This window comes from Balaenoptera borealis (assembly GCF_965194805.1).
Source record: "Balaenoptera borealis genome assembly, chromosome: 4".
In the NCBI taxonomy this organism is placed as follows: Eukaryota; Metazoa; Chordata; class Mammalia; order Artiodactyla; family Balaenopteridae; genus Balaenoptera; species Balaenoptera borealis.
Genome location: NC_138861.1, coordinates 131,109,214 through 131,131,481, shown reverse-complemented (window position 1 = coordinate 131,131,481; position 22,268 = coordinate 131,109,214). Strand labels below are relative to the sequence as shown.

Below are 22,268 nucleotides of genomic sequence, written 5' to 3'. Positions count from 1 at the left end.
TATATATTTTATGGCTGTGTTGGGTCTTCGTTTCTGTGCGAGGGCTTTCTCTAGTTGCGGCGAGTGGGGGCCACCCTTCATCGCGGTGCGCGGGCCTCTCACTATCACGGCCTCTCTTGTTGCGGAGCACAGGCTCCAGATGCGCAGGCTCAGTAGTTGTGGCTCACGGGCCCAGCTGCTCCATGGCATGTGGGATCTTCCCAGACCAGGGCTCGAACCCGTGTGCCCTGCATTGGCAGGCAGATTCTCAACCACTGCGCCACCAGGGAAGCCCAAGGTCTGTGTTTTTAAGTACACTAAATTGCCTATCGGGTATATAAGTATATAGAAAAAAGCCTGAAAAAATACGTCCCTTACTCTTAACTGTGGTTATTTCTGAAAAGGAGAAAACTTTTAACAATTGGAATACTGAAAACTTTTAACAATTGGCATACATTCACTTGTGTAATTTTTTTTCACTTCCTTGAAAAAACAAAACGTTGCTGTATGGTTCCACAAGGGCTGTGTACAAGGTACAGTGGTGGCATTATTTAAAAGGGTAAGAGGATGGTTATTAACTTGCTTTGAGGAAGGAAACTTCGAGGAGGAGGAGATTTTTGAGTTCTGAAAGTTGAAGAGTTTGCCAGGCAGACATTTAAGGAAGGGCATATAATTGGGGCTCAATAACTTTTTTTGAATGGATGTATTCTAGGCAGAGGGAACACATATACAAAGTCTCAAAGAGAAGGTAGCAGGAGATAAGGCCAGAAAGATAGGCAAGGGCCAGATTACCAAAAGTCTTAAGTGTTAGGTAAAGGACATTATCTGGAGGCAATCAGGAGACTCTGAAGGGTTTTAAGTGGTGGACATCTCACTATTCTTTGATTGTGGGTTTAATTTAGGCTCATCATTCTATATAGGCTCACTCCACATTAAACAGAAAGGAATAGTAGGAAAGGGTAGTTGTTGCTGCTGATGTGAGATTCTGGGATATAAAGTCATGGACTCTGAACATGACTGTCTCCTATGATACACCCGTCCTATGTTTTTTGTATGTAAGATCATTTCGTTCATGGCCACACTGACACCTTGGGATTTTTCATTTCCTTAGGTACTGGTGATTTTTTCCTGCTTTGTACTCAATTTTATATTTTGCATTTATATAAAAGTAGCTTCTGAAACAAATCAAAACTCATGAATAAGATCTTATATGTTCTCACAGAAAGGCATTCTAATTAAACTATTCCATTTTGTTCCCTTAACAGTACTATAAATCCTTAATGTACTCTTGTTAGCTTATGAGCTTTTATTATTCCTCCTGAAATCAATTCATTTGTGGATATTGGGCTTTTCCTGAATTATCTCCAAAGTTGTCTTTGTTGATGTTCTAATGCATTTGGCTACAGTACGCATACTATTTCTAGCCAAGAAAAAGCTGATTCTTTTTAAGTAAGGTATTATTGGTAGCATAAGCCTATCAATGCATTTTTGGTAAAAATCCACCTGTGATTCACTAAGCTGGTTTTATAAGAAAATTGAAGCCATTTATGGTTTGGGAGCCTGCCATCTTCTTTTGGATGTGTGAGAAGCCTCTCTCTCCCTTGGGATTTCAGAATTTGAAGCTGCTGGCTAAACAGTTGAGTAGAGAAAAAAAGTCCTCATGAAACAGAACATCCTATAGAAACGATTTCTTTTTGTGGTTCAGTAGCCGAGACTAACGTCTAACTTTTATGAGGAAGACTTGTGTGTGCAGGAATTGTTTGTTTGATACAGATACCAGCTCTTTTGTTATTGTGGCTGGGCTCTGCAGCAAGTAGCACCTTCACAGGATCCCAACAAAGTCCCTTGCACGAAGCTCCTTTTCCAGGATAAATTAAATTCAAGCCAAGATTCAAAGCTTCCACTTTCAAATTATATTTTAGACCATTCCCTCCTGTTTTGTAGTCAAACTGAAATCTATTGTATGCAAAAAATCTATAATCTGTCTCCTTTTTGGTTTATAATAATGCAGATCCTTGTAATTGCTCTCCATTCCCACCTCCAACTCATAATCCTAAGAAGTTCTGATTGGGTTGTATCCAAGGCTCAAATTTTAAAAGCCCCAACTTTCAACGGAGACTCAGCTGTCCCCATTTGATTTGTACATGTCCAATTGGACTTTTCCAGTCCTTGTAGATTTAGATGGTGTTGAACATCAGTGCTTCCCAGGAACCCTCATAGGCATCACTTAAAGTTCCCCTTTGAACAATTATTCCATCGCAAAGAGATTCAACGACCTTCCTTATAAAGGCAATTATTCACAGATTGGACTCACTGATTAAGATGTAGTCCACACAATTAATTTTTTCCCCAGCATTTGAAACTCTTCTAAGAAAGGATTTATTGAACTAAAAAAGAATCTACAGTGGCATGTGGATGGTGTTTTTTAAAACTGTTGACATTATAAAAATATTAACATATATGTTCGAACATTTAGCCAGGACAGTGCAGAGGGATTCAAGCATTATAATGAGATCAGACTAGATGTCCTTTAAGATACATTTCAAATCCACATAGTTCATGATTTTTTAGACAGTATAATCTCTTCCCTTTTTCTTTATCCCTAAAGTCCTTAAAGACATTCTACTGATTATAATATCATGTCAAAAGTGTTAATAATTGAGCTGTATGTTTTATGTGGCTGTGTGACTATCTTGTAATTTTAATTTTTAATCAAAGTTTGCATTAAAATTAGACCACTGAGCATCCCATGTATGTGGATATTTCCTACGTATTTAAGATAATTTATTCCAGGTGAATATAGGGAGGGAAAAGCAGAAAACATTGTCTTCTCTCCCATTTCTCTTTCCTTTTGTATTCTCTTAACTCTTTGCCTAAATTGAGTTACAAGATAAAGGAGTTACATTTGAAGATTAGGGATAGCTAATTGGGGTCTGGGGAGGAAGGGCATGGTTTAAAGCAATGGGGAAACATTGTCCTTTATATATCCAGAATGTTTAAGTGAGGCCCACTTTCCCTTCCCTAAATCCATACCTAGTTAGACCTGATTAGGCGTCAGAAAGTCAAGTCTCTCTTCATCCACTGGTGGTGAGTAGATATTTATGTTTTTAAACAAACAAAGGAAGCTAAACTGCTAATATGGAGACTAACAACTTAATTCTATTACTGAACAATTCAGACCTTAGAATGGGATTGCATTTGCAACCTGTAAGTCATGTGCATGTAGCACAGAGTAAATTTGACATTAAAGAGCTATATGAGTAGGAAAAGGAAAGAGAATTGCACTTTAGTTTTTATCACCATTATTAATGTGTTCTAAGGATTCACCCTGCACAAAAATAATATGAATAAGAAATGACTTTAGCTCATTTCACTAATGGTGAATATACTATGATCGGAAAACTTGAACTACTCTATTTTCTCAAACTCCCTTTCTGACAGGTGACTTACATAGACACATTTCTGCCAGTTTTCCATTTGTAAGTGATCAGTACTTTTTCCTCCCTCAAGGAAGGACAAATATAACTTTGAGGAACATGTCTTTAAATAGGTTTTGGAAGAGGGTAGGCAGGGATCATAGGGATTAGGATGAAGCAGAGTTGTTTTTGCCCACGCCAAAAATAGAGGCTGGACAGATTTGATTTCTGTATGTACGTGCAGACAGAGGTCGAGGAAGTGAAAGCTAAATATTCACCCTCACCTCTCCTCAAGTCTCCAAACACAACAGCAGTCGAAGCCTTGAGTAGCAGTGTTGGCTGAGTAGCAATGTCAAGCCACTCCTCAGATTGTCAACACAAAACTATTAGCACTCATAAAGTCTGTATCTTAAGAAGTAGAGGATATTGGGGCTTCCCTGGAGGTCTAGTGGTTAAGACTTCTCCTTCCAATGCAGGGGGTGAGGGTTCGATCCCTGGTGGGGAGCTAAGATCCCACATGCCTCGCGGCCAAAAAAACAAAACATAAAACAGAAGCAATATTGTAACAAATTCAATAAAGACTTTAAAAAAATGGTCCACATCAAAAAAAATCTTATAAAAAATTTTTTTTTAAAGTAGAGGGTACTGATTTCCTTTGGTACTGATTTCACATATAAAATCATTAGCAAATATTGAAAAATTAATTAATAAATTAATACATTTATTCTCGTGGGAAAGTTAATACAACCCCTCTCAGAACCTAATATACTCTTGGAGATTTCTGCTCTGGGGAGAGCTGTGAGTTTTTTCACCTGTAAAATATAATAATTGTCAAGCACTCTGAGATTTTACACTCTTTGCAAGCTAACAAGTTGGTCAGTCACAGTTTCGTGGATGCTGGCAAAAGGCACAAAACTCCCAGACCAGAAACAAAGGACAGTTTTTTACTCACAGCCATAGCAGTAGCTAGAGGGTCAGCATTTGTGCTAGTTCCCTGAGTCCCAACTCCTACAAAGTAACAGGAAGGGGGCCAGATGATCCCTGTACATGCAGTGGGTTGCATTACAAGAGAGGAACCCCACGCTTAGGTAACTGAATCTTTTATAAGGATCAGTAAGCCTCCCTGCCCTTTGCCCAGTGGGAGCACCATCTTTATTATACTGGACAGTAAACAAACCTAGTCTTTGCTCCAGAGAGGGACACTCCCTCTGCCTTCCTAAGCTGTTAGCCTTACAAACACCCTTGGAAAGATATTCCAGAACAAAGGCAGACTCTCTCTGCTTGCAAGATGTATAGAAATGGGAGGCACTCATGGAGAATTGTCTTCCAAAAATAATACACTTATGTTCCTATTTTCTCAAGATTGAGACTACACATAAAGTCTCTAGCTCTGCCTCTTAGCCCTTTTTCCACTCCCTCCTCAAACTGCGCCCTTTCTTGACAGTGCCATGGGCAGATGCTGATGAGGGGGCTGAGGGGGTGAACGTAAGATGTTTGGGAATGGTAACTTTAGTAACAGGGAAGATAAAAGTCAGAAACCCTGTAGGAAAGTTCCTCCTCGGCCAGCTTGCTACTTGGCAGTTCCTCACCCCTCCCCACCCCTGTAAAAAGTATCTTCCTTTCACTTCACTTTAATACACAGCTAGTAACTCCACTAAATGGATATTCACTGCAGTTTTTGAAAAACGTAAATCTCTCAGAGCATTAAGGACTCTTAGATGTTCACACACATTCGTGTGAATTTGAGTAAGACCCTTTCCCTTTAATAGCTAGCTGAGGTTGGTTGCCCTGAAGGAAGAGCAATTTTGACTGGCAGGAGATAGAAGGGTGATTGTAAAGCATGGGGCACTTTTTGGGTTCAGCAGGCCAGAGAGATAACATTGTGGGAGAGTTCAAGCAACATGAAGTCACTGAGTCCATAGGTGCCAGGGAAGGCAGGCACCATAAGGTGGGAAAAGATGTGAGAGAAAGAGTAGAAAGATACCAGAGAGGAATTTTGCCCATTCCCAGATTTTGTTTGAAGTTGGCACTGTGCCCAAAGCAGAGGAAGTTCTCTCCTTCCTTCTCCTCGTACCTGGATTTTCATTCCATAAATATTTATCGAGCATCTGCTATTGCAACTACCACTGCTACTATTACTAGTTACCACTTACTGAACACTTGCTGTTTTCAGGTTTATGATTACACAGTGTGACAGTGTCAGATACGACACTGTCCCTGCCTTCAATAGAGCTTACCGTCCAGTGGGGGAGACAGACAAATAAGTCAACAGTTATGCAGTTTAGTAAATGCTATTTACTAAATACAATTATACAATTTAGTAAATGCTTTTATATGGAGGGGCATCTAAACCAGACATGGCAGCTCCCTGCCTTAGGACCCAGACTTCAGACTTCTATTGTAAGTTCTATAGTTTACAATAGTGAACTAATAATAGATAATTTTTACCAGTACCTATTAGGTGCAAGGCACAGTTTTCCATTCCGTTAACACCTAGAATCTTTATAGCAGCCTTATGAAATAGGTACTATGATTATATCTTCATTTTACGGAGGAAGAAACTGAAGCTCAGAGAGGTTAGGTAGCTTCCCTAAAGTCACAGAGCAGCAGAGGTGGGACTGGACTCCAGGCCTCTGGCCTAGAGTATATGTTCTTACCTACCTCGCTATACTGTCACTGAAACAAGTTTAAGTTAAGTAAGCTTTTGTGAGCTGTCCAAGAACTATACCCGTCACTTACAACTTATTTCTGTGATAAAGTAAATGTGGAGTTCTAAACTTGTGACCCATGAACAAATTTTCAAAACAAACGTTTTAAGGTAGGAAACTACCTGAGACCTCCTGGGCCTATAAGAGAGCTGCAAGCATTAGTGAGACCCTGTTAATAGAACCCTGCCAATTCCGTGTAAAAAGCACTAGAGTACTAATTACCACATCATACATTCAGGGATCCTCCTTTTTCAGGTTCAATTATCCCGATATGCAGCATTCCCCATCTTACTAGTTTATGTTGCTAAGAAAAATTAATGACTTATGTTTCCTTTAAAAAGCAAAAAATCAAGAGCATGAGAAAACAAGCCACAGACTGGGAGAAAATACACTAGTTTCCCTTATCCTCAAGGGATATGTTCCAGGACCCCTAGTGGATGCCTGAAACCGCAGATAGTATCCAACCCTACATATACACTAAGTCTTTTCTTATACATGCATACCTATGGTAAAGTTTAATTTATAAACGAGGCACAGTAAGAGATTACCAACAATAACTAATAAAACAGAACAATTACAACAACATTCTTTGAGAAAAGTTATGTAAATGTGGTCTGTCTCTCTCAAAATATTGTACAAATTTAATGCCTTTTCCATCTTAACTGAGCACTTATCATGCACTGTGGCTATAACTTCTGCAGTTTGAAGTGTGACAGCAAAACTAGCACAAATTTCTTTTTCCTTCCTCAAAATTTCATGAATAGAAGACTCATTCTTACTGTAGATCTTAGCAAACGCAGCATACGAGTTCTTTTTTTTTTCTTTCCTTAAATCAAGAACTTTCACCTTTTCACCTAAAGGAAGCATTTTATGGCTTCTCTTTGGCATATTCAAATTGCCAGAACCACTGCTCTTGTGCTTTGGGGCCATTATCAAGTAAAATAAGGTTTACTTGAGCACAGGCACTGCAATACCACAACAGTGGATCTGATAACTGAGGTGGCTACTAAGTGACTAACAGATACCTTACGTCCTGAGTAACGATAATTCACGTCCTGAGTGGGATCGAGCGAGATTTCATCATGCTACTCAGAAAAGCGTGCAGTTTAAAACTTATGAATTGTTTGTTTTCTGGAATTTTCCGTTTAATATTTTTGAACCATGGAACATGAAACTGCAGATAAGCGGGGGCTACTGTATTTGCAAAAGACATATCTGATAAAAGGCTGTTATCCAAAATTTACAAAGAACTCTTAAAACTCAACTATTAGAAAACAAACAACCAGATTAAAAATGGGCCAAAGATCTTAACAGACGCCTCACCAAAGAAGATATACAGATGGCAAATAAGCATATGAAAAGATGCTCCATACCATACCTCATCAGGGAAATTCAAATTAAAACAACGAGATACCACTACATACCTATTAGACGGCCAAAATCCAGAACAGTGACACCACCAAACGCTGGCAAGAATGTGGAGCAACAGGAACTTTCATTCAGCACTGGTGGAAATGCAAAATGGTGCAGTCATTTTGAGAGACCGGTTGGAGGTTTCTTATAGAACTAAACATACTTTTACCATATCCAATAACTGTGCTCCTTGATGTGTACCCAAAGGAGTTGAAAACTTATGTCTACACAAAAACCTGCACACAGATGTTTATAGCAGCTTTGTTCATTATTGCCAAAATTTTGAAGCAACCAAGATGTCCTTCAGTAGGGAAATGGATAAAGAAACTGTGGTGCATTCAGTTAATGAAATATTATTCAGTGCTGAAAAGAAATGAACTATCAAGCTATGAAAAGACATGATAGAAACTTAAATACATCTCACTAAGTGGGAAAAAAAGCCAATCTGAAAAGGCTACATACTGTATAATTCCAACTATATAACATTTTGGAAAAGGCAAAACTATAGAGACAATAAAAAGATCAGTGGTTGCCAGAGACGGGGGGAAGGGTGGGATGAATAGGCAAAGCACAGAGGATTTTTAGGGCAGTGAAACTACTCTGTGTGATAGATATATGTCATTATAAATTCGTCCAAACCCATAGCATGTTCAAGACAAAAAGTGAACTCTAATGTAAACTATGGGCTCTGGGTGATAAAAATGTGTCAATGAAGGTTCATCAGTGGTAGCAAATGTACGGTCCTGGTGGCAGGTGTTGGTATTGGGGGAGGCTGTGTGTGTCAGGGTAGGGGGTCTATGGGAACTCTCTGTACCTTACACTCATTTTTGCTGTGAATCTAAAACTGCTCTAAAAAATAAAGTTTATTTTTTTTAAAGCAAAGCAAAATCCACTTGGAAGAGAACTTCTATTCTTAAGGAGGAAAAAAATGTGCACTGGGGCTCCCCTGGTGGCGCAGTGGTTAAGAATCCACCTGCCAATGCAGGGGACACGGGTTCGAGCCCTGGTCCAGGAAGATCCCACATGCCGCGGAGCAACGAAGCCTGTGCACCACAACTACTGAGCCTGCGCTCTAGAGCCCACGAGCCACAACTACTGAAGCCCGCGCGCCTATAGCCCGTGCTCCGAGACAAGAGAAGACACCCCAATGAGAAGCCCAGGCACCTCAATGAAGAGTAGCCCCTGCTCGCCACAACTAGAGAAAGCCCGCACGCAGCAATGAAGACCCAACGCAGCCAAAAATAAATGATAATAAATTAAAATTTTTTTAAAAATGTGCACTGTTTGGAACATTATACCTGTTTCCATGCTCTTGCTCCCTTGAGAAAACTGCTAAGTCTAAACTTCATCCTGGGGTGCAAGAATTACTGCTCAACAGTGTCTTCTTATTAGGTGTGTTACAGACAACCCTGGAAGAAAGGAGGGGGAGAGAGAGGAGACAGAGAGACAGAGAACAGAGCCTTCCACAGTGTGTGAAACAGATTTTAAAGAAGGTATAGCATTTCTTAGAGATTCAGGGGGAAAACTGGAATCCATCTTCTGCTACCAGGTTTTAAAAATTTGCTTTTATTTAATTTGGACTTATCATGAAAGTTATGCTTCTCTTCTGCCTCAGTGACCACCTCTACTTGAAAATAACCAGCCTCAACAGTTGATTTTCTGAATACTGAATACTGGTTTTGTTGTTGTCGTTCTCCAAAGGAGTAATGGATTTTGAATGCATGTTAGGCACTTATTTCATGAGTACACAGACAGCCAACAACATAGATACAGTGATAGACCCTCTTTTACAAAAGAAGAAAACCAAAAAGACAAAGCTGGCTTATGCCAAGGAGGTCCCTATTTCCTCTCTCTTCTAAGAACCTACTTTCTTTAGATTTCCTCTCCTCTGGGTTTTCGTTAATCTCATGAATGCACTTCTTAAGAATAAAAATGTTAGCAGACTCTGGATGAAACAGTTCCCTCAGCCCAGGAGAGTCAGTTTGTGTTATGGGCTGAATTGTGCCCCTGTCCCTCATTTACATGTTGAAGTCCTAACCACCAGTACCTAAGAATGTGACTGTATTTGGAGATAGGGTCTTTAAAGAGGTAATTAAGCTAAAAGTGAGGTCATTACAGTGGGCCCTAATCCAATCTGACTTGTGTTGTTATAAGAAGAGGAGATTAGAACACAGACACAGAGGGAAGACCATGTGAAGACTCAGGGAGAACGCAGTCAAGAGAGAGGCTTTGGAAGAAACCAACCCTATCAACATCTTGATCTCAGACCTGCAGCCTCCAGAATTATCAGAAAACAAATTTCTATTGTTTAAACCACCCAGCCTGTGATACTTCGTTAGGGCAGCCCTAGGAAACTAACACCGTATGTACGAGTAAACCCTCGTGAGTCCAGCATTCCCACAGTGCTTCTATCCAGAGCCCCATAAAAGCAGTTCACGCAGTTGTTAACATAATTATAAAGAACCTGTAGACTTCCTGAATTCATTCAACACTTATTGAGCTTCTCCTGCACATCAGGTACTGAGCTAAATGCAAAGACAAAAAGATAAACTCTCAAGAAGCTCAAGGTAAATAAGATCCCAAACCATCCTCAAGGAATTCAGGCTTTAAAGAGACAGGAATATAAGGAGTTAATTTCAATGTGCTATGACTACTGGTAAGACTGTAGTATGCACAGAGTGCCATGGGTGAGGACCATGAGCTGTGGGAACTTACTGGGAGGCAGGAGGGATATCAGATTGGATGCCGTACCTAATCTAGGTCTTTAAGGAAAGTAAAAGTGTGCCAGGTGGCTGAGGGGAGAGAGATGTTTCAGTGACAGGAATACCACAGACAAAGGCAGGGAAACAGGAAAGTGGCTAGAATGTAGGGTGATGAATGAGAAGTTCAGCGTAACTGGAGTTAGGATGTACATGAAGGAGGATGGGAGGAGAGACTGAAGAATTAAGGTCAGACCACAAAGGGCTGGGCATGCCAAATTTGGATTTTAACCTGAAAGCAGTGGGAAGCCACCAGAGATTTTTACAGTGAAAAGTCATGATCAGACTTGCTCTGAGCATGGTCTCTCTAGCAGCATGGAGAATGAAATGGTGTGGGAAGAGGTGGGCTGCAGAAAGACTAGATGGCAGGGAGGATGATGGGAGCCTTCACTGAAGCAGTGGTTTAGGGGTATGGAAAGCAGTCCTGCTTTAGAGATAGTTCAGAGATGGAATTGAAGGGGTCTGGAAACTTGCATTGTGAGGATTTTGACACTTCTACTTCTATATGTGCTGGTATGGGAAGGGTGCTTCCAACTGTAAAACACCAGACATTATTTGTTTTTTCTGTACCAGATGTATAAATAAACATCATTGCTTCCTAAAACATAGACATTATCATCTTAATAAAACACACAATATATTATTTACTTTTTAAGACTATAGTTCAAAAGAGCTAAATTTCCTTGTGCTTTGTTTAAATTTGAGAAGAATTGCTCTTCAAAAAAATACAGTATAATTGGACAATGGTAAGAATGAGTATCTTATTTCATAGTAGCGTACTTGGTATTTTTGTGATTCTTCCAAGATGGACTTGCTGGAAAGCTGTTTATTTGAGGCAATAGAAAGCTTTAGAAAATACACTTGCCTAGGTCTCATCTGAGTTTTCTATTACCTACCTTGAGTAGTTTACTCAGTCTCTCTAGGCCTCAGTTTTCTTATTTCTAAAACGAGGGATAAATTCCTTGATCCCTAAAACTCCTTCTGACGAAAATTCCACAAGTCTTTTCTCCCAGAAGAAATACTGCTCTTGAATTTTAAAATGCAATTTTTAAATTTTAAAAAGAATACTTTAAATTTTGCTGGAAAATATTTCTTGGAAAGTATATAAATCTTGTTAGATGTTTTGAGATTCATTTTAAAAAAACCCTGAAGCATCATGCACGATTAAAACATTACCATTCTTGGCACTCAGAGAAATGTACTTAAACCTCTGTAGGTTCGACGAAGTCTTAGAGTAAGTAACACAACGAACCAATGGTGCTTGTTGAAACAAATATAAAGTTGAACAGGGTAAATACAACTGCAGGAAAATTAACAAGCCAGACGACTTCCTTTTCCCTTCCTTGGGAAACTTGTATCTCTGAAAGGAGAAAGGCTGTTTTGGAAGAGAAAGGGGAAATTGTGGAGGGAAGTTTCTCTGATTTCCTTACTCCCTACCTGCTGGTCTGTCTGATTTCCTCTCGAGCTCTCACTATCTGATAAGGAATTGATTCTTCCCCTCTTCTCCCTCCCTCCCTCCTCCCTCCCCCCCTCTCTCCCTCCCTTCCTCCCTCCCTCTCTCTCCTTCACCCTGAGTAACTGTACTGTCCTAGCAAGTGATGCTGTCGGAGACAGGAGACGGGTACGGAGGAGGCATCGCCGTCGCCGCCGCCGCGGGGCGGGAGAGCGTTTCCCAGCACCAGCGGCCCGCTCGGCCCCGGGCTTCCTCCTCACAGCCACGGGCGTGGCGGCTGCCCCCACGGTTGGATGGTGGGCGGCGGCGGCGGCGGCGACAGGGCTTTGGTTCCCGCCTCTAACTGCTCGGTCTCGGGCCGCGCCGTTCTCTCTTCCTGCCTCCCCGCCCGGGGCTGCCCGGGACTGCTGGAGCCGCGGGAGGTAGGGAAGGGGCGCCGCGGGGAGACCGCGCGGCGGCGGCGGTGGAGAAGGAGGCCGCCGGCCGGCATCCCCGCGCTCGGACCGCGGCCGGCGCGATGTCCACCAAGGTCAGCAAGTGCAAGGAGCAAGCGAGGGTGACCTTCCCCGCGCCGGAGGAGGAGGAGGAGGAGGGCGAGGACGAAGGCGCGGAGCCGCAGCGCCGCCGACGGGGCTGGAGGGGCGTCAACGGGGGGCTCGAGCCGCGCTTGGCGCCCTGGCAGCGGGAACCGCACGACTACTGCCTGCCGCCCTTCCCGCCGGGGCCCGACATGTGAGTACCCGGCCGGCCCGCGGCCCGCGCCTCGGCAGGACGGCGCCTGGCGGGGGGCGGGAAGGCGCGCCCACGGCCGCCTCGCCATTTGCCCCGGACCCTCAAAGCCCACCCCCCACGGCAGTCCTATGCGTGGCGGCTCGGGTGTACGGTGGACCTGGGGCGGGGTCTCGCACCCTTGGTGCTGCTCGGTAGAGGGACTTGGGGGGCGCTGAAGGCGTGGCCGGGGTGGCCGTCCCGGCTCGAGCGCACGGAACAACCCCGCGGACTGACACAGCGGACGCCAGGCACGCTTTCCAGTAAGCAGACGCCTGCTCTCCTGCAACCGAGGACCGGCGTGCCCCTGCCCGTGGTCAGGGGACCCCGGGGTCCCGGCGCTTACCCCGGGAGGGCAAAGAAGGGGAAGGTGTGCTTAGACCCCGGCGCGAGCTCGAACCCCGGCCTCCTCCCGGCGTCCAGCGTGGAGCCACCCTGGGAGCCTCAGCCCCCTCCGACGCTCCCGGCCGTCGGGCGTGGGGAGAAGGGAGGGGGCGGTGTGCGATACAGAGTGTGGGGTGAAGGTTTGCCCTGTCACCTCTTCTCCCGACGGTCCAGTCACAGTCTGGGGGTAAACTGGAGCCGAAGCCCCAGCGGGTCTCCCTGGGAGAGAGCGGGCGCGGGGCGGCCGCCGGCACCGCTTTGAGGTACTTGGTTGTGGTTCCCAGGCGGCTCAGGGTCAGTAGCTGTTTCTTTTTCAAAGAAAGGTAGAGGCCCGCGCTTTAACGTGTGAGAAAGAACAACTTTTCTTAATTGCTAAATCATGGAAACAGCCTTTAACCAGCTGCGAGACGCAGAGAGGATGAAGAAGAGAGTGGTTCGTTTTTTAGGGCGCGTGCTCTCTGTTTCTTTTGTCACGTACCTTGGGCGTCTGTCTTTTTTAGGAGGTAGAGAACTTGGGGCCAGTCGTGACGGGCTGTACTAACCGCCTGGGCCGGGGAAGGGGTTCTCCCGGGAAGGGACGGAGGTTCCGCAGCGCCCCCTGCTGCCCGCAAGCTGCGCACAGGCGGGGTGCGAGGTCTCTGGGGCGACCTCGAACCGGTCGGGTCGAGCACTGCTCGGCTGGTCAGAGCCCGCACCTGGCTCGGCCGGACTTGCCTATTAAAAACGCAAATCATTGGCTGGGAGTAGATCGTCTAGGGAAGGTTTCTGATTTAAAACGAGCGACGCTTCCCAATGTGGTTCACTTATTGCTGAAGATTAGCCTGGATTGGAAATGGCCCAGGAAATGGAGGGAAGGTAGGTCCTTTCGGATTAAAGCGCGGCCAGCTCGCTTCCCCGCCTCCCTAAGGTTTTAAGACATTGTCCATTTTTCCTTTTGCCAATTTGGTTTTTATAACCCAGCTCAACTTATTGATTCTTTATTTTTTTTTCTTTTATCGTAAATCCACAATAAATGGGACACCAGAGCACTCTTATCTGAGAAAGTAGGGCGGAGCAGAGATTACACACTGCTTTTTGAAGCTTGAGGTCAATTACACAAAGCACTGGGACAAATTCTAATGTAGTCTCGATGTCTAACTCGTAAGAGAACATCTTTCCTATCTGTCTTCTGACTTTACATAATTCAACAGGTAAATGTTGTAGTGTACTTATTTTGTAAAGTAAATGCAGCTGGCTGAAAAGACCCAGTCATTTGAAGGAGATATCCATTAATAAAGGTTCCTTCTAGAGGTAGAGCAGCAAGCTCTTCTTGTTTCTTTGAGGGCTGTCACTTAGTAACGGCAGAGACTAACTTGATATCTGTAGCAGAGATTAGCTCTATTCCACCTTTGAGTAGAATATGGCCACAGTTTAATAGCTCAGAAAGTGAACGTACAGCCTCAGGATGGAATTGGAGAAGGATACCCAGTCTACCAAAGCCCCAGGGTCATTTTCAGTAGGCAGAATAGAATAGCCGAATTTAACATCCAGCAGAATGCCCAGGGTAGAATCCCACTTTTACCAAAAGGATTCCTTAGCATAACCCTGTTGCTCATTTCACTGCTCCATGCTCCAGTATTCCATCTGGGAATTTGAAACAGACTGACTTAGGAGGAAAAGTGTCATTTACTATATCACTAAGAAGACTTTTTTTTTTATCCTTTGATAGAACTCTTTATCCAACCATTGATTCAAAACAAGACTTCTTTTTTCCCAATTGTTTGCAAATCTAGGACCAAGTAGTATGTCACTGGCAAGATTAACGCATTCTCGAAGTTTTTAGTTATTAAATATGTCTGATGAACTCCAAAAGCCTTTGAAGGCAGTTCTTATGAGTTTTAATTCAAAGGCATTTCTTAAGCATTTACATGTGCAAAGTGAAGACTAGGTACAGTAAGCCACAAAGATGAGTATGACAACTTTACTGCACTCAAGGAGTTTAAAATCTCATAAGGGAGATGTGGAAATGAAACTACGTATGAACAATTATGCTATAAGTTAGAGTAAAATAAGTGCTTAAATACATACACACAGGATAGAGCTCTGATGAGTCAAGGGCAGAGAAGAAATAGACAACACAAGGTTGTGGAGAAATCAAAAAAACCTTTATGAGCCTTAAAAAGTAAATAGGATAGGAGGCAGAGACAGGGTGGGCAATTAATTCAAGCCCTGTCACTTCCAAAATGCCAGGCATGTCCAAGGAATATTAATTGAGTTTTACTGAAACATAGCTTATTTGGGGCATTAATGTATAGGATCTTGTATGTCAAGGGGAGGCAATAGGGAGCCATTGATTGTTTCAAAGCAGCAACAGTTTGATCAAAGCCGCTCTGAGAACAGGATGGATTGAAGTGGCAATTGGCAGAATGTGAATAAATAAATCTGGGGGCTATTGTAGCTTTCCCGGCTGAGATTAGGATCTGTAATAGTGTAGGACTGGTGGGATGGAATGGGGAGAGATAGGAAAAGAGAATACACAAAGAATCTATGGGAATTTGCAGCTAACTGTCCATCAGGGGTTTAAAGAGAAAGCAGGGTCAGAGATGACTTGGTGATTTTGATGTAGATGACTAAGATTGTGATGTCATTGTTGAAAAGAAAAGAACAAACAGAGTAGAATCTGATTTTTCAGATAATTTTGATAGAAGTATCAAGCAGGAAGATGGAAATGCAAGTTTAAAGCTTGGGAGAACTTGAGCGTCTACTGTCTAATGGGAATTGTTATAGAGTTGTGTGAGTTCATGATATTACCCAAGGAAGGAGTGCGAAGAGAGGAACAAAGGGAGCCTGAGCTAGTTTTCTGAGGGGAACTTTTTTGTTTAGAGGGGCAGAAAGAAAGAGTAGCAAGCAGAAGACATGGAAAATGATGAAGGAGCAGGTGGTACTAAGACAAGGCTGCCTAGAGAGAAGAGGTTCAAGAAAAGGGAAGAATTGACCCATAGTTGGCAAATACTTGGTAAATAAAGAGAAAAACTTTGTGTTTTGCCTTACTTTTAGTAAGAAGACTCAGTCCTTACTCATTAACATACATGCAAGAAATCATTAGATTTCTCAGCAGTGTTATCTTGAAGAGAGAAAGGCTTCTAGAAGAGAGGATTCTGGGGAATTCCCTGGTGGTCCAGTGGTTAGGACTCGGCGCTTTCACTGCCGTGGCCCGGCTTCAGTCCCTGGTCTGGGGAACTAAGATCCTGCAAGCCTCTCGGCCAAAAAAAAAATTATAATAAACATACTTAAAAAAAAAAAAAGAGAGGATTCTGTTTAGTTTTTCTTGAGGAAGTGCTGCCAAAAATTTGTCATAATTAAAGCAGTAATTTGTGTTTATATAATACCTCTTGCTGTCATTTAAATGAATTAACGTGAATCACACCTCTTTAAAGCAGGTTTTCTCATTGGGCAAGTGAGGAAATTGATACACAGTGAAGTTAAGTCAATTGCTAAAGATTATTTAGTAAATCAATAATAGAACTTCTGTATTCAATACAGTATTATTAACTATAGTCCCCATACTCTACATTAGATCTCTAGACTTATTCATCCTACATAACTGCAACTTTGTACCCTTTGACCAACATCTCCCCAATTTCCCCACCTCCCAGCCCCTGGTAACTACAGTTCTACTCTCTCCTTCTATGTATTTGACTTTTTTAGATTCCACTTATAAGTGAGATCATGCAGTTTTTTTCTTTCTGTGTCTGGCTTATTTCATTTAGCCTAATGTCTTCCAGGTTCGTCCATGTTGTCACAAATCGCAGGATCTCCTTTGTAGAGGCTGAATAATATTGATATTACATTGTGTATATATATATATATATATATATATATATATATATATATATATATACACACCACAGTTTCTTTTAACATTCATGGGTCTATGACACTTAGGTTGTTTCCATATTTGGGCTATTTGCTAAGAGGGTAGATTTCAGGTTTCTTCATCACACACACACAAAAGGTAACTATGTGAGGAGCTGGATATATTAATTACCTTGCCTGTAGTAATCACTTCACTATGTACAGCTGACTCTTGAATAACCCAGAGGTTAGGGGTGCCGACTCCCCGCACAGTCTAAAATCCATGTATAACTTTTGACTCCTCCTAGAACTTAACTACTAATAGCCTACTGTTGACCAGAGCCTTGCCGACAACATAAACAGTTGATTAACACAGATTTTGTATTTTATATGTACATATTATATAATTGTATTCTTCAATAGAGTAAGAGCAAGAAAATGTTATTAAGAAAAGCATAATTATGGAAGAGAAAATACATTTACAGTATTGTACTGTATTTATTGATACCATGCTTATGTCATCTGTTTACAAAATGAATCATCTGTCAGTACCTACAACGATATTGTCTTATATGGTACAAAACACTGCAGACGTTATATGTATTATTGATACTAACACTAGACATCAAAAATGAAAAAATTATGTGAAAAAGAAATTCATATTTATTTGCAGGTATAATGATTCATGCATTGATAACGAAGAAGCAGCAATATGATTGCTTTATGGTAGCCTAGTGTAATCGATATGGCTGTTTCACAGTAGCCTATAAACTAACAAATGAACCGTTATAAAATTCTTGTGGCATATGGTATTATTACCATGCCATATTCATAATACAGTATTGGAAACATGCTTATGTTTTTTTAAAACAACTTACCTGTGATGATAGGCTGACACACATCTTCTCCAATTGAAAGAAAGAGAGAGAGAGAAGCATACTATATGGTAATGTAATTCTTTGAAAGCAAAGTTATAAAGCAGTAAGAAAACTAACATTATTGCTATTATTAAATATATTTAAAGTATATTATTTAATTATTTAAACATTATAATTAAATGTCTCTCACCTTATGCCTATGTAAGGATAGGCTAGTATCTACATATATCTTAGGCATTCATGACATACCTAACTTTTTCTTAGTTTTTTCAATATTTCCAGGCTACAGAGTTTGCCTGTGAGTTTTTTCAAATTGTCACAAATCTCCAAAACTTCTTCCAATATGCTTGTTAAAAAAATGTGTACAAATGGACTTGCACAGTTCAAACCCGTGTTGTTCAAGGGTCAACTGTATATGTATATCGAATCATCATATTATATACCATAAATATATACAATTTTTATTTTGAAAGTTATATAAAATAAAGCCACAGAGTGATTAGAAGATTTAAAAGAATAATAGAGCTTCTGATGCTCAACTTTCTATGATAGGGGATCTGAAGATGAGTACACAATGCCTCGTAACCCAGATTGTCTACTTGGATGTTAGTTTCTGTGGTACCGGCCTGTGAAAACGTTCCAGTACAGGTTTAGCTTGGCTGTGGGATTGAGAACAGTGTTGTGCATGTTGGCTTGTGTTTCAGACTGGAAGCAGCACTTCCCTTCCACCGCTGGCATGGAAATCAGAGATTTGCCAAGTCACTGTTGAATCTCCAGGGATAGGAATTTGGACTTTAAGGACTGAAGTCAAACTAGCATTATTAAGGAAGGGGCAGGTTCTCCATAGTTAATAATTTTCAAGAATAGTACAGCACGGCATTAGACTTGAGACCTTTAATAATCTGAAACTTTGAATTATATTTTTAGTTTATCCCGTAGAGTAGTAATTTCACTATGTACAGTAGAGAGTTGTCATTTTTGTTGGTTTGTTGTAAATTATTTTATATAGTATCAAAGTAATGCAAGAATACAGTTTTAAAACTTAATGCTAAAAATAGTGGCTTATAAGAACAACAGCAAACCCATGGCAGTTCCCTGGTTTTCTCCTTTTTTCTTCTTGTCCCCTCCATTTCATTCCACTTACAACTCCTTCAGGTATAGCTATCTTATTATTCATGTTTTTAGATGTCATCAGTATTCTCAGGCAACAATTTTCACTCACTTATACCTTTTATTCTCCCCCATCCTCCATCACATGGTTTGGTACAATTTGTGGTTAATATCTTACTTAAAGTCTTCGTTATTATGATCATGTAACTATTATTCACTGCTGAGTCAAGTAGTATAGTATGATTGCATTTCTTTTCTTTTATAATTAGTTGTTTTTCATGGAGTAAATATTTGTTCCATCTTGTTCTTGCCTCTTTAGCAAAATCTTTTACAGTCTCTTACTGTGTGTGTTTTCCTGAAGACATCCCTTCCAAAACCCTCTGACTTCCTTTGTTTGTGGTTTTTAATTTTTTTTTTCTTCAGGAAGCTTTTAGAATGATCTCATCATTAGTGTTGTTCTGAAATGTCTAGATGATATGCCTTGATATGGGTCTTTTTTTCATTCGGTGAACTGGATACTTGGTGAACCCTTTCAGTATTTGGAGATTATGCCCTTTGGTTCTGGGAAGTTTTCTTGTATTATTTCTTTTATTATTTCCTACCTGTTATTTTCATATTTCTTCTTTCTTTCTGGAATCCTATTATTTGGACTTTGGATCTCCTGGGCTGATCCCCTAGTTTTTATATCTCTTCTTTTCTGTTTGCCAGTGATTGTCTTTTCTGTTCTTTCTGAGATATTTCCTCGACTATATTTCCCAACTCTTTCACTGAATTTTTTTCCATTTTATCTATTATATTTTTAATCTCTAAGAGCTCTTTTTGTCTTATGAGTATTCCTTTGTTATAGCATTCTTTCTTATTTCAGAGATGCAGTATCTTTTTTTTTTTAATGTCACAGGGGAGAAGGGGTTGAGAGATAATAAACCTGGCTGCTAGTATTCTGGAACTGGCCAGGGTTCCCCCCATTCTTAGTCCCTCCCCTCCCCTGGGCCTGGTATCCCCACATTTAGAGAATCTCTGTTTCTATTTCTCCAGAGATTTCGTATCCTATATTTCTTATAGGGATGTGGGAGGGTTGTCACTTGATCATATCAGTTGGAGGTTAGCAATCTAGGGGGAGGGTTACTACACACCACTTACACAAAATTTCAGCTGATTCCTCCATTTTAGGCTCCTGCCTTGTCTCTGCTTTCTGAGATTTCTTTTGCCTTTAGTTTCCAAGTCTTTTCTGGTATTGGGTAGATCAGCTTATTTTTTGTTACAGGCACTCTGGTTAGACCTTCCTTTTCTCTGTTAAATCATTCACCATTCTTCCAACTTATCTCCTTTTCATATATTGTGGTGTGCGGTTACAAATACTTCTGGTTTCATGGAAGATGAAATTTGTGTTCTTTGTTTTCTGTGTTGTTTAGGGGGTAATTTTTGAGAGGTGAAGGGGTGAGAAAGGCCTTTATTCCATCATCTTGAAACCAAACATCCTTACGATTGTGTTTTAGGTATTCATTTAAGCCCAAATGAAGACAGTATTATTAACAGAACCAAGGTTGCAGAAGGAAGACTATTCTTAATTATGACTGATCTTATTAGGCAAATGAAGTAGATAGTAATCTATACAGTGTGATTTGAGGATCATCTGAAGTCCCCCAACTAAAATCATCTTAGAATCACACTTCCTAAATTTAACTAATGTAGAATATGATGAAGAATAGAATGTTTGAGTCGAAAAGGATTTCATCTAGTCCAGTTGAGAAACTGAAGCTGAAGGTTGACATTGAATTCACAGAAGCCCCAGGCCTTGTGAAATCTCCAGTTTCCTTTGACTGTAATGTTTACACTGTGGCCGAGTTTGGGTTAAGCATTTCTCTCTTCCTCAAAGAAATTTTAGATGCATTTACTCCTAGGAGGAGCAACACAGGAAACTAATAATTAGTATTAACTCATTTATGAAATTCAATTAATTCATCATTTCAATTTGACTACTGATGGCAGATCAACTTGAGAAAGTTTGTAAACTAAGTAGGAGGATTAAGAATTGGGCGGGGGTGGGTGGGTGGAGATAAGAATATCTCAAGGAACAACTGACCCCCGCCAAATATCATTTATGGTTTTCTCTTTTCTTAATATCAAAGAGGTAAAAGGATCCTGGACAACATCTGAAGAGTAGGTTAGAACTTTAGGAATTTTTCATTACTGTGCTAGGATAGCAGACGTCTGTCTGTTCATGTTTTCTCCTTATAAAACTTCAGAGGAAATGTAATGGGAGGAAGACAACTGTTTTTGCAGAGCTCTCTGCTCTCCATAGGAAGGAATACTTTCAACTTCCTGGCTCAGGATTGAGATAGCCCCCTTCAGGCAATCAACACTACGTAGCTATCAGTCTGGCAGGGAAGCCAGAAGAGTGACCTGTGCAGGGTGTACACAGAGGAATCTGGCCCCAGATAGAAGGTCTGGAGTTGGGAACTATGGGTGCCAAATTCACACTTGTGCATAAGGGGCTCAGCAGTGACTTTATGAGAATAATTAGGATTGTTATAGCATTTTGTCTTTAATTTAGTATCTAAGTCAGGGGTATTTGTCTACACTTATCTAGTCAGAAAATTTCCCCTATTCAAAAGAAAACTCCCCTCTTTTCTTTGCACTATTCAAATAATAGGTGACTCTATGAATTTGGCCCTAGACCTTTTTTTAAAAATGAGATTTAAATGTCCACAAGTGCATGACGTGTTAAGGAAAGAGCATGACATTACTAAATATTTTACACCAGTTTTGCATTTCTAAATACATTTTGTCAAATAGGACTGATGCATATGGATTCTCTGTTAAAAAATAGGTCGCAGGGTGATGAGATGGGAACAAGAATCTAAAAACCTCAGACTTTTGACTTCAGATATGGATGACAATGATAGAAAACCAGATCCTTTTGCTTTTAATAACATTAGAAGTTAATATATATCTAATTGATAGTGACTAATATGTTTAAATAGCCGAATATGAACTTCTCTTGGGTCAGTAGAGGTTTTTGATTTTATTATTGAGTTCATTTTATCTCAAGTTCTTGATCAATTATAGACTGAATTTTTATTTCATTTCTAATTTCATTGTCACTAATCTTCCTGAAATAATAAAAATTTGTTTTAGAAAGTACTGAGTTTAATAAGTGAGTTTGTTTTTGAAGATAAGCTTAATTATTAACTATAAAAGCTTATTAATTCTAAGATGTATCCTCTGTTTGCCCTCAGATTATCCTGACAAAATGTAACTTTATGTAAGATCAAAATCACAAGCTGTAAGATTCGTCAGTTATTTTGTGGTGTAACTAAGAATTGAATGTGATTAAGCAGAAATCTGTTTTGAAAGAAGAATGATTGTTTACATTACTTTAATTCCTGATAATTAATTTATATTAATGTATTCATGACATTCTTTTTTATAGAAGAATGACTCCAAATTCCCCTCCACCGCTACTTCCTCACATTATTTTATGTGGCCAAGGGTATGCTTGAATCTGAAGGGGAAAAGTGTCTGTTCCCTAGGTCTTCAGTCTTAACGCTTTAAGCACACACACA

At 40.7% G+C, this 22,268-nt stretch overlaps 1 protein-coding gene across 4 annotated transcripts in view; it reads left to right on the top strand.

Moving 5' to 3' along the window:
* Positions 1–8,960: 8,960 nt before the first annotated feature.
* TRPC3 (transient receptor potential cation channel subfamily C member 3) overlaps positions 8,961–22,268 on the top strand; it is an 84,920-nt gene continuing 71,612 nt past the window's right edge. For 2 of the 4 annotated variants that reach the window (XM_082389619.1, XM_082389618.1), the window contains exon 1: positions 8,961–12,460. In XM_082389619.1, coding sequence (XP_082245745.1) covers positions 12,246–12,460 — 215 coding nt within the window. In that variant the 5' untranslated portion in view covers positions 8,961–12,245. The other 2 variants (XM_082389620.1, XM_082389621.1) reach the window with 2 other exon arrangements.